This window comes from Jaculus jaculus, chromosome 15 (genome assembly GCF_020740685.1).
Source record: "Jaculus jaculus isolate mJacJac1 chromosome 15, mJacJac1.mat.Y.cur, whole genome shotgun sequence".
Classification (NCBI taxonomy): domain Eukaryota; kingdom Metazoa; phylum Chordata; class Mammalia; order Rodentia; family Dipodidae; genus Jaculus; species Jaculus jaculus.
The window spans coordinates 53,060,044-53,073,006 of NC_059116.1; the positions used below are offsets into that span (position 1 = coordinate 53,060,044).

A 12,963-nucleotide genomic window follows, 5' to 3' on the forward strand; every position below is an offset into this window, starting at 1 on the left:
CAGGGAACACAGTTCTTATTTTCTTAAACTTTTAGTGGTAACCTAGCTACTTACGAACTTGGGAAATGTTTATGTCCTGTGTAATCAGATATAAGCACCTCCTTGGAAAACCAAAAGCCAGGGATACTTCTCTGGAGCCTGCCATGTTCTGAGACTCTTAGACTTTTCTCTGAAACATGAGTTATGGTTTTTCTACTCATGTAATTATTTCTTTAATAGTTTTTTTTTTCTGCTTTCTAGTTCTGTGCTTGTTTCTTACCTCTACCTCAGAGAAGATATTCTCAGATTGATCTCACATGAGTTAGAAATTGTCACCCAAGCCTCTAAACTCCAGTCAGGGAGAAGGTAGAGTGAGGAATGGATGAAAAGAGCTTATTTCTGTTGTTGAGAACTATAAGTAGTAGAGGATATGGGCCAACCTCCAGCTTCCCTGTGTCCACCGGCGTTGGTGGGGGGGGGGGGTCTCTTCACTTTACCTATTCTCAGGCATGATAAACCCAAGGGCAAAGAAAAACAAGTAATAAGGTGGTCTTGTCATGCAGCTTGAGATTTTTAAAATGCATTAGCTATAATTTTTAGATAGCCAGAATTTAGTGAACCCTTAAAAATGACCCAGTTCACTGAACCAAACTGAACTGAACAGATGGAATTCCACCCTGGCCATGCTTGAGCGACTGCTCCAACAATGCAGTCTTCTTTTAATTCCATCCTCTGAGATGCTTGCCTCACTCAGGCAAACATGTGGGGGAGGCTTCGGTCATTTTTGTATTTGGCCATTCTCATAAGGCAACTGGACACTGATACTCGTTGATAGTGCTTTGCGCTCTGTTTAACATCGTCATTGTTTTACCTTTTTTTTTTTTTTCCCTGAAATTGACTCTGTATGTGAGGTTCCACAAAGTACTGGTTTTGTTTAGCTCTTGGAATCTATATCAGATTTTATAGCTTTCTTACTTCTTGCCTAATCTCCCTAACCTCCCATAAGCATAAATGTAAGACACTTCTAGTGTCCTTTCTCTGCTGCTCATGGCCTCCCAGGCATATCTGATTGTGGAAGTTTCACCTCTCATAAAAAATAAAAATGGAGCTCATACGAACTTTCTCATGAATCACACATCAACATCCCAAAGTATGATAATCCTCCAGTAAGCATGGCCATCCATCTTTTGTTATTAAAAAAATACCAAATATTCCAAGAACATTGACATAGGATGGTTGGAAAATAAAAAATGAAGGGTCTCTCATAGCCCTAGGCAGTGAGGAATCAGTAAGAAAACGATACATAAAAGGTTAAAATTATGGCAAAATAAGAATAAAACCCAGAGACCAAAACAGAGCCATCTGTATCTATACAGACTTTAGAAAAATAGAGATTAGAGAGGTTTCATTATGCTGGGGTTCACGTGACCAGGGAAGCTGTAAAACAAACTGTGTTTCAGTCTCAGAATGAGGTCTTGGAAGTGGAACCAGAATGGGTGCACATTTGTTTATTTTAGTCTGCATCAGCTTTAAGTGTTAATTAACACAGGGCACTGTATCATCTCAGTGTCCATGAAGCAGAGAGAGGAGCCAAGTTGTCCCTCCCAGGCCCCCACATAATTTCTATAGGATAGTCTATTATCCTGGCTTCTGTGCAGGTCAGAAATATGCAAACGTTATAGGCAAAGCAGAGCTTGACTCTGATTTGGAGAAAGACCAATCAACCGCTGAATCTCTGCTCTTTCCTCTGCGAAGTGGGAATATTAATCTGCTTGTTAGGACCCTAAGGTTGCTCACCATTCAGTTCAATGAGAAACTAGGTCAACTATCACTAAAGCAAAAATTGATATCCAGCTTCTTAGCTTTGGTTTCCTAACCTTTACCCATTTCCAGCTCTCCCCTCTCTGCTCTTCTCTGCACATACCCTCTAATCAGATAGATCTTTAAAGAAGTGAAGGCAAATAAATGTGCATGCCCCAATCCATCTTCTTCTAGACTTTCATTCTATCATTGAAGTCACAGAACCTGAGACAGAATTACAGCTCATTGATCAGTTAGATTATGTGCATGCATGCTGTATGCTTGCTTGTTTGTGTGTATATGTGTGTGTGTGTGCATGTGTGTTCGTACTTGTGTATGTGTAGGTGCACATGTGTGTGAGTGTATGAGAAGGTCAGAAGTCAATGTCAGATGTCTTCTTCAATCTCTTTCCACACTTTTGTTTTGATAAATGGTCTCTTACTGAGACTGGAGCTCACCAATTTGGCAAGAATAGCCAGTCAGCAAGCCTTTAGGGACCGTTTTGTCTCTACCACTATGTTGGCTTTTGCATGTGTGCTAGGGATCTGAACTCAGATCCTAATGCTTCCACAGCAAGCACTTTCCTGGCAGAGCACCTCCTCATGCCCCTAATTGCAAGATATTGTAGGCATACAATTAATCTCTCTTAGTAAAATTCAAGTTCCCAAGTAATGCCCAAGTAATTCATCAATTTCTCCATCAAGCATCTACAATGTACCAGACTCTATAAAGACAAAAAGATCAATCAAGCAATCACTGCCTCAAAAAATTTCCAAGGCTGAGCAGACCCAGGGACTTAATAGCAATGTAAAAACAATGCAATGGGTATCATTACTGGCTTGTACAGTTTGATATCAGTTCAATTCCAAACAGACCAAGATTAAAAATGCTCCTGCCAAATAGTTGAACTTAAACACTAAGAATGTTTTAGTGTCTTTATTGCTTTTAATAATCAAGGAAGCACCCCAGCAAAAAGTTTCGGGAGTGGGAGTTCTATTTTCAATTATGTCTCTGCTCTTGCTTTGAAATGGTCACAATGCAATGCTGGGATGTCATCTGGAATGTTTTTATCATTCTCCAGCTCCAAGATGAGAGCAAGGAGCCATAGTGTGCGCTTTCCTCAGCCGATTTGAAGATTTCAGCAGGGATCCCACCAACTCCAGATGCCTTCTTGTTTTTCATCTGCTTGATGGCTTTCTTCACCTCATAAAGACTTGGAGGAATTTTAACATTACCACTGATTGGGGGTTGTGGGTGGAGTTGAAAACCCTCCCACTGATAAGATAATTTCCACCAAAGACCTTGAAATGTTCTTTTCAATGTGTGTTGACATTTTCTCTCCTACTGAGCAGTTTTCAAGCACGCTTATCTCGTTGATCTTGAGCTTCAGGGACACCAAACCTAGTCATGTGGTATTAAATTGACTTTGTTATGACATCTTGCTATCTATCCTGTGTGTTGAAGGGTTCCTTGCAATCCTGCTTTGCTTACAGATGTAGCAATGTCTTTCATTTATGATCAAGGACAATACCAAATGTCAAAAGATTAAAAGCAAGGAATCCACAGAAAATTTACATTCAAGACTTATCATATGACCAATTTGGTTCTATTGCATTGTTTAAGAGAACCAGAGACCCTGAGTGATTAACTAGCACATTGAGGCCTTTGAAATGTGTGTGTTAGGTCAAAAGCTGACCATTCCTTCAAAATAAATTCATTGTTCAAATTTACAAGCCTGTTATCACAACAAATTGACTCCATACTGTTCTAATTGTATATACAATAATTCTGAGAACTTGACTTTCCCTTTCTTCAGAGTATATATCCTGTTTATGTTTATTGGAACTTGGTAAGATTATTACTTCAAATTTTTACATGAGAGTACTGCAGCCCCAGTGTTGTTTGTATAATCTTATCTTATACTCTATCATTTCCTACTCAGAGGACATAAATGTATATAATGATCCTAGGATGATATTTTCTGGAACTTCCTAATACAGGACAAGTATCACATATATACATTATAACCATCACTATGAAATATTAGAACTAGAAAAATTCCACTGTGATTTTATTGGCAGAAAGCTAAGTACAAGAGAAATGGAGTGCTAATTAACTCCAGTTCTGCATCTTTGTGGTGATAGAAGTTCTTAAACTCATTGTGTCTAAGGCAGGTTTCCTCCAACCACAGTATTCTTTTTTCTTGACAATGTTATATGAATTTAATATTGACAATATTATATATCATTTTATAATATAAGATTTTAAGCCTACTTTCATTTTTCTGTGATTTCTTTCACAAACTATGCCAGGAATTGGGAACTTGCTATTATTAGTTCTCTTATAATTTGCTTGAGACCTCAATATATGTCAATTAAGTATAACTAAATCAACACTGGTACAGGTAGACATTTTGTCATATGAAATACTACTTAATAATACTTATTGATAGTGCCAATATACATTTAGGCACCAGGGAGAATACATAAAGATTTATTTTATTTATTTGGTTTTTTTTTGTTTTATTTTACAAGGAAATGTAACCCTGAAGACACCAAATATGTTTTGTTTCTGTTTCTAATAATAAGAAAAAAACCGCAGAAATTCCATGACTAAATCTATGAGATGGAGCTGGGGATGGCTCAGCCATTAGGAGTGCTTGCTGTGTGCGTGTGAGGCTTGACACTGCCCAAGTTCAGTTCCCAGCAACAACATAACAGCTGGGCATCAGCATGTCTGTAAACCCAATGCTATGTGGGGGCAAACAGACAGAGCCTGAAGAATCACTGCAGCCCACTGACTGAGGAAAACAAATATAGCAAAAATAGCAGCTCTGAGTTGAGTGAGAGATTCCATCTTAAGGACACAGATGGGTAAGCAAAAACATGACATATTACATTCTCCTCTGACCTCTGCATTTGTGCACATGAAATGGAATATGCATCTGCACACATGCATGCACATACTACACAGACATATCACACATACACACATGCATTTGTTCATCCCAAAGGAAACTCTAAGGTGTATGAGATGTATGATGTCCCTAAGGCATAAAGAAGTTTCATGTGTAGCAGTCCCAAAGAAATATCAAATTAAGAGGGAAACCATTATTGATGACTCTCCCAAGCATCAGAGCTGGTTTCAAGGTCTTTACTTGGCCTTGAATGAATTTGTTGAAAATGACAATAAGCAAATCACAGCAACATTGTCACAGACTTTCAGAGACAACAAGGCCCATGAAGTCCCATCCTTAAGTTATTAAAGGGGGAAATCTGAGGCATGCTAGCTAGTAAAGTGCAAATTACTTCAAAAACATACAAAGTACTTTGAAGCCAACAGCTCAACCTTAGTCGAAGTACAAAGGATGTTACTCTAGGAATGAAGCCCTGGCCTCCTTTGTTTGTTACAAAACATTTTTTTTATTAAAAGACTTTAATCTTATATCCTCTCTCCCTCACCCCCATTGTCAGTTGGGTTATTGGTATTCACTGTGGGGTCCTAAAAGCCTCAGCCAGTCTCTGAGGAGCGGGCAGTAGTACTTCAGGCCAATCCCACCTACCCTGATGCCCTTACAATCTTTCTTCTCCCTCTTCCTTAATCTTCCCTGGACTTGGCAGGCATGTTAGCAATCTGATTTAGTGTTGAGTTCTGTTTAGCCTCTGGATCTGTATTTTTTTGTTGTTGTTGTTTATTTTTATTTATTTGAGAGCAACAGAGAGAGAGAGAGAGAGAGAGAGAGAGAGAGAGAATGGGCGTGCCAGGGCTTCCAGCCACTGCAAACGAACTCCAGACACGTGTGCCCCATTGTGCATCTGGCTAACATGGATCCTGGGGAATCGAGCCTCAAACCGGGATCCTTAGACTTCACAGCAAGCGCTTAACCACTAAGCCATTTCTCTAGCCCTGGATCTGTATTTTGATGAGGTTTGAGTAACCACAGTGTCTGTCCCTGGCCTCCTTTCTGCTCAATCTATTTAGTATACTAAAACTCTGTCTCTACCCTGCCAGCATACCTGCATATCTCCCATAGTATGGCCTATATTGATCTATTCTTTTATAGGTTCATTCAATAAACATTCAGTGAGAGGACCTATATGATCAGATTTACTCATTACACTAATAAAATATAGTCTCTGTGTTATAGAATGTTTATAGCCTAGTAGGGAAAGAAAGGATAATTACAATGCAGTATGAGTATGTATTGTCCAACAGCATGCAGCCCAAATGTGGGCAACTCAAAAATACAGTCTAATATGAAGCCATGAAAATAGACAGAAGTGTACAACTGATTGACTAGCGCTCTCCCAACTGGGCTATTTTGGCTCCTACTGACTGACTTTTAATGGAAGTACTTTAATATGAGACTTAGTGCCAGAAAAATTTTTGTATGGTGATCTAAAGTATTAGGGTATGATTATCATCAATAATAGGAAAGAAGGTGGGGCCTAAAGAATCCATCCACCCAATCAATGCCTTACCATGGTATCAGTAAAAGATCCTAGGCAAAAAGTGGTGTCCACCTTATCTTTTGCCATCTATATTTGCACTGGCTTCTCAAGGGTACAGAAAATGTCCATCAGGGACTTCTCCATGACCCATAATTCTCATGTTCCCTAGAGTCTTAAATTCTTTTACTCCCCTCTTCCACTTTATGGTGAAAGAAGCAAAGAGAGGATTGCCATCTCTAAATATCTTCCTTTAAGCTGATTACTATCTAGCATCTCCTGGGTGCTTACTAAGCTACGTTATTCTGCTTGTATTTACTTCAGATAAATTGGTCTTTTATTTTGTGTAGATCTAGCCCTAAAAGAGATGGGTATGTTATGCTTTAAGGAGATATTTAGAGCCAAGGGGAAACACTGAATGCTGTATTTTTATACTTTGCATGCTCCAAAAATTAGATGAGAAAGAGGTAACAATAAGATTTATTTGAGCAAAGGTTTTCTGGTGTTTAAGAATATCCATGATCAGACTAGTATCCTAGAATACTCCTTCTGACTACTATGGAAAGAAGGATTTCAAAGGAGTTTAACTAGATGGGAGGGTAACAGCTGAAGGTCACATTGGATTTTTATGGCTATTGCAACAAACTGTGACTTAGTATCTTAAAGAGCATAAATTTATTCTTTAACAGATTATAGGGTTCAGAAACCTACAACAGAGGAACAGGATGTGTCTTCTGAAGTGTGATAGAAGAATACATTGATTTTCATTTTCCAGCTTCTGGAGTATTCCTACATTCTTTGGTTCACATACCCGTGTGATTCTAACTTCTGTTTCTCTCTCCATCTTCCTCTCTCTCTTTCAGAGAATCCAAGACAATCTTCCCAAGTCTCTGATGCCATAGATGCCATAGATCAGGATGGAGATTTAGTAGGAGGGTACTATGCAGGCCAACAAGCTTTAAAATATCTAGCCAATGAGGATAAGCATGTGAATTTGGAGATAGATATGTAAGGAATTGAATTATGACAGGAATGGAGAAATTGAGAAGAAATCCAAAAAAAATACTATGTTTGGTTATTTTTTTTATACAGGGTCTTGCTAGATAGCCCAGACTGACCTCAAACTCTCAGTACTCATCCCTCACCTTCGCAAGTACTGAAAAGACAGGAACACAACCACCATGCTAGGCTAAATCCCATGGTTTTAATCTTGGCTAAATAGTTATGATGATGCTATTTTCTGAGACAGAGTATGTAAGAGCAGCAGACTTTGGTGAGGGAGAAAAATGAGGTGAGTTTTTGACATTAGTTTTGAGATTCCCATGAGAAGTCCAAGTCAGGGATGTTCAGTTGAGATATGAGTTATGATACAGCTGTGCTCCCAGGAAAGAAGCTGATGCTAAGCTGGACCTATATGGAAATTATAAGGGTAAAAATTAATTGAAGTAAGGGCTGGATAAATGGCTTAATGATTAAGGCATTTGCCTGCAAAGACAAAGGATCCAGGTTCTTTTCCCCAGTACCCACATAATCCAGATACATAAGGTGGCACATGCATCTGGAGTTTGTTTGCAGTGGCTAGAGGCCTTGGCATGCCCATTATTTCTCTCTCTCTCTTTCTCTCTGTGAATATAAATAAATAAAAATTTAAAAATTTATTAGAAACAATTGAAGTAGTGGGAACAGATGAAATCTCAGGAACAAAATATAAAATGGAAGAAACTAAATGCTAGTGAAAAGAAATACCAATATTTGTTGTATCAAGGCTTTGAAATTTTCAGGCAGAAAATATGGTACATATATTCTCTTCTGCTAGCCCTCTTTATTTTCTTTCCCTATCCTTTGCATCAGTCATAAGCCTTGTATATTAACAACTCAGCCTTTTTATGATATTAAGGCAGCCTGACTGCATTATTTTTAGGAAATGATACTCCCAGCACTCTTGGTGAGACACTAATCAACATCTATATGGAGAAAGAAAGAAAAGCACAAAATAAATAAATGTCCAGAAATAATGTTTAGCAGTTCAAATGATATTAACATAGCCTAGATGATTTAGATACTTTTTCTCCTTTTAGCCTCCCTCTTATCAAAACCTAGAAGAAGGGGCTGGGGAGATCACTCAGTTGATAAAGTGCTTGACATACAAGCATGAGGATCTGAGTTGTGACCCCCCCCCCTCAGTAACTTCATAAACTTATGGATGTGGTGGTGCAATCCTGTTATCCCAGCTAGAGAAGTGGAGACAGGAGGATCCTCAGTAATCACTGGCAGCTGAGTCTCTAAGTTCTGGGATCAGTGAGAGACTATGTATCAAAATAATAAGGTGGAAGAGTGATTGAGGATAATATTAAACATTGTTCTCTGGCCCTCATATGTATGTGTTCACATATGCCTGCATCTACACCTGTGCCCAAGTGCATGCACACCACATACACATACACATACACTTAAAAACAAGATAAAACAACAACAACTACAAAAAAAAAAAAAAAAAAAGACCCTAGCAGAAGAAGAGAAAAGGGGTCAAGTGAAAGTTTCTAGAAGTGCCCATGAGCTGGAAAGTGGTGCTCTGGGGGAGCTACACAGGGTCTTACTTTTCATTTTATCGGGCCATCATCATGGAGATCACAGATGAGGTTGGGACTATCTTCATATGCAAGATTCTGCACATTGCATCTTCTCTGTGGAGCTTCAGAAGGTTCACAAATTTGATTTGGAGTGTCCTGGGGCCCAGAAGGTAGCCGGGGAGTGAATTTCCTCTGAAGTAGTAAGACAGTGTGCAGGAAGCCAGACTCTAAAACACCATAGCCAGTTAAACCCCAACCCCAAAGATATGTATAACAACCATTGTAACTTCTCTGGTTCTGTGTTGGGAGCTATGAACCAAACCTCGGCCATGTTAACAGAGACTGCCATATAGCAAGTTAAGCTTTTTCTTCCTCACCTAATACTCAACTACCACAAACAAAGACTGCCATATAGCAAGTTAAGTTTCTACTTCCTCACCTAATATTCAACTACCACAAACAATGGGATCATACACCTGGCCAAACACTCCCCCATCCTGCCAGTAGCTGATGAAGAAACAAAGGCATTGTGTTTTAACCAGTAACTCTGTGATCTTTGCCCAAACTATGTCCCCTTCCCCCTACAACTCCTTGCCCTGGCCACATCCCCTTCCCCCTAAAACCCTATATAAACCTACATGTAAGAATAAACTCTCGCGACCGTGACAAACACCTAGCATGGTCTCCTTCTTGTGTCTGTTTGCCTTTCACCCAAGTTACCTTCTCCTTGAGTCCTTGTTCAACTCCCCACTGGCCGGGGAAGTTCTGGAGTGAGCAGGCTTCTGGAGCTCAGAGAAGTGGACATAGTTCTCTTAAACTGAGAGTCTTCTCCCTGGTGGTTTCATGGTTAAACATGGAAGTCAGTCATTAATCCCTATCTGTCAGGGTTACCATCAAAGGGAATATTTTGTCATCTATGAAGATTCAAACTAGACTCCACCATTTAACCTGTGTTGTGGTTTGAATGTGAAATGTCCCCTATAGACTTGTTTTTTACCATTTGGTCCCCAGCTGGTGGTGTTCTTTTGGAAGGTTATAAAACCTTAAGGAATTAGAGCTTTACTGGAGGAAGTCTGTCCACTAGGGTCAAGATTTCAGTATTTATATTCCAGCCCCACTACAGCCAGTTCTCTGCTTCCTCACTGCATGGGTAAAGTGATCAACTGCCTCACTCATTTGCCACCATGAATTCCCCTAATTTTAAGACTGTATGTCTTAAAATTCTGATGCAGAATAAACCCTTCCTCTCTTAAGTTGCTTATTGTCAGGTATTTGGTCACAGCAATGAGAAAGGGCTATAATATGTTAAGTTTGGCCTCTCTGAGCTGATTTCCAGGCCTCTAAAGAGATCCAGAGACATAGCATATAGGAACGGGATGAAAATCAAGTGCAGTGGTATGGGCAAGGGTTTGGCACAAAGCTTGTATCTCTCCCCTACTCCAATAAAGATGTATAGCATAATTCAGGCTATACCCTGGGCTCAAGAGACCTCCAATTTAGAGATCTAGAACAAAGCATATGAAATATTCAATCCTCTTGAAAAGTTAGTATCATACATTCATGTCATTTCTTTAAGTACTAGATGATAATTGTCCACATGGTGTTAAAGATGAAATTTGGTAAGTGAATTCAAAGGAGGAAGAGCAAAGCATCACAACATTTCACTCATTTAGTATACTTAACAAGGACAGAGCACTTATGGAGAAGGATGAATTTGCTGTTATACTTAAGGGATGGAAAAATGGGGGCTCAACTATGGGAGAATCCAAAGATTCAATGTGCAGGCCTGTCATTGATTGAAGGGCCTGTGTTTCTCTGTTTGGTTTCTATTGTTTGTCATTGTTAGGTGCCCAAAATGAGTGAAGTGTGATAATAGCTTTTTAGATGCTTCAATACAATGGATCTATCTTGCCCTACTGACTTCATATTACAGTTGTTTTCACATGGTCTATCTAAGTCAGCCCTGAAGAGGATGGGCAGACCCCTTTCTATGGCTGTGGTAGGTGTGGGAAATGATCATATCACAGCGTTCTTCCCCCCCCCCCCCCAGTGAAAGTAGTGGCATGGATCTCAAAAAAGGTGGCATGCTTTGAAGACCCCAGCTTAGACCTCTGGGTAGAGCGTTTTGGCTCTTGGTGATTCCTTCTGCTTCTGGCAGCTAGCATCCCATACTGCTTCACAAGACTCTTTTCTTGACTTTGTAATCCCTCTCTGTTTTGTCACTGATCATGAAGAGCTTTGCAATGCAAAATACTATAAAATGATTTGGGGAAGAATAGAGCTTTTGCATGCTCATTGAAATGTTTCTTCCTTATTTTATATAAGCAAGGAAAGAAAACCAAGAAGAAGATGCTCCTTTGCTTTATTCTCAATCTGGGTAGAACTAGGCAGAGCCTACCCATCAGGCTGACCCTAGAGTCTCACTCCCAAGCGGCTGGGTGTAATGAATCTTTAGGCATGTCTTACCTTTAGAGAGCAGAGCACCTTTCTGTTTGAAAAACAAACAATTGTACAGCTAAGGGATTTTAGCCCATCGTGTTTCTAATTTATTTGCACTTACCTCATCAATATATTGTTTTGTATGAACTGTTTAATGCCCAAATCACCTTATGAGCCTTTTTATAACCATTTTCTTTCTAGAATCTGGAAATTGTGCCTAGCCAGAATAGACAGAACTCAGAGGGTTCAAGTTCAAGTGTGGAACCCTTACTTTGCCACTGGTTAAACAGCTTGCCCTTTTCTGAGTTTTGCTGTATTTAATTGGAAAATTAAATAGACTCTGAGGTATATAAATAAATCAAAGAAAAGCCCACACTGATTTGAAAGTGCCTTCCTTCAGTCCAGGTGGATGGCTGTCATTTGGTCGGCATTAATTAGCATAAGGAAATATATCATCTATTGAATCCAGCTTATTTTTGCAAGCTATAAGCCTGATACTATTCTGAAGAGAGCTACAATGATAAGCAGATTTCATTTTGTTGTTTTCTGAGAAATGGCTCTTGGATGGATGAACTTGTTTGTGCTAGTTAACTTTGCTGGAGTTTAAGAGTTGTATTTAAAACAGATTTTATCCTACAGTGATATTAATTTGATAGGATCCCTGATCTGTAAACCATTGGTTATCTTGGTCTCTCCTGATAAGGAAAAAAAAAGTGCAGAGGATTTCTGGTTGGTGAGCACATTTGGGCAGAATCTTTCACACGTCACAAATTGCAGATGGGAGGCAGTGATCTCGAACATGCAGTCACATTGCGTGACCATCTGACACCTTCCATTTAGAAAAATAATACTTTCCTCCCAGCATACGCTCCCTGCTGCAACCAGCACCCGGAATTATGCCTAGGAGAGCCGTTCCTTCTAGATCCGGGGTCTTAAATACTTCTTAAGCATGTTTTTAAGATTCATACTGCAGCAATACCTAGCTCACACTCTAGCCACCAAAGAAAAATCTCTAAAGAAGTGATGCCTGGATGCTGCTACCAATAACAAAAATTACCCAATAACAAAAAGTCTGGGGGTGGGGGCTAAAAATAGACAAGAAAATCACTCCAGACACATTTGTAAGGTGATTTATTTCTGTCTTGGTGTGATTTGAGCATATTCAGCATATTCACATTAAAGTCAATGGACTTCTTTGTTGGCTAATTTCTAAGCCGCTTTAGTCCCCGGGAGGGACTGGAGTCCCTGAGATTGTATATAACTTGATCATCCACCAGTGTTCTGAACTAGCCCTTTCTCATTTCAGACAAGGAAGAGACTTGCCTCCTTTTCCTGTACATTTAATGACTTCTGGCAATAGAATTGGCAGTGATTTCCAACTGACAGTTTCAAGCGTAGGTTTTGTTTTTTTTTTTTTTTTTTACCAGAAATTCAGAAACTTGATAGTATGTACCAATAGACATAGCTTATTTCCTCATTAACAAAGGCCATGATAAGTTCAATATACAATATCCTATGTATGTATGTATGTATGTATGTATGTGTGTATGTGTATGTATATATATATATATATATATATATATATGATGTATACATATACACAGACACACCTAACATTATTCTACACACACACACACACACACACACACACACACACACACACACACATGCACGCACACACCACTACCATGAATGCTTGACTTTTCCTTTGTTTTGTGCAGAATGCA

At 39.2% G+C, this 12,963-nt stretch overlaps 1 protein-coding gene across 1 annotated transcript in view; it reads left to right on the forward strand.

The window, feature by feature from the left end:
- Ccdc178 (coiled-coil domain containing 178) overlaps positions 1 to 12,596 on the forward strand; it is a 612,453-nt gene extending 599,857 nt beyond the window's left edge. Inside the window, exon 21 of the mRNA XM_045134754.1 lies at positions 12,543 to 12,596. Coding sequence (XP_044990689.1) covers positions 12,543 to 12,596 — 54 coding nt within the window. The remainder of the gene's footprint in view (positions 1 to 12,542) is intronic.
- The last annotated feature ends 367 nt before the right edge of the window (positions 12,597 to 12,963 follow it).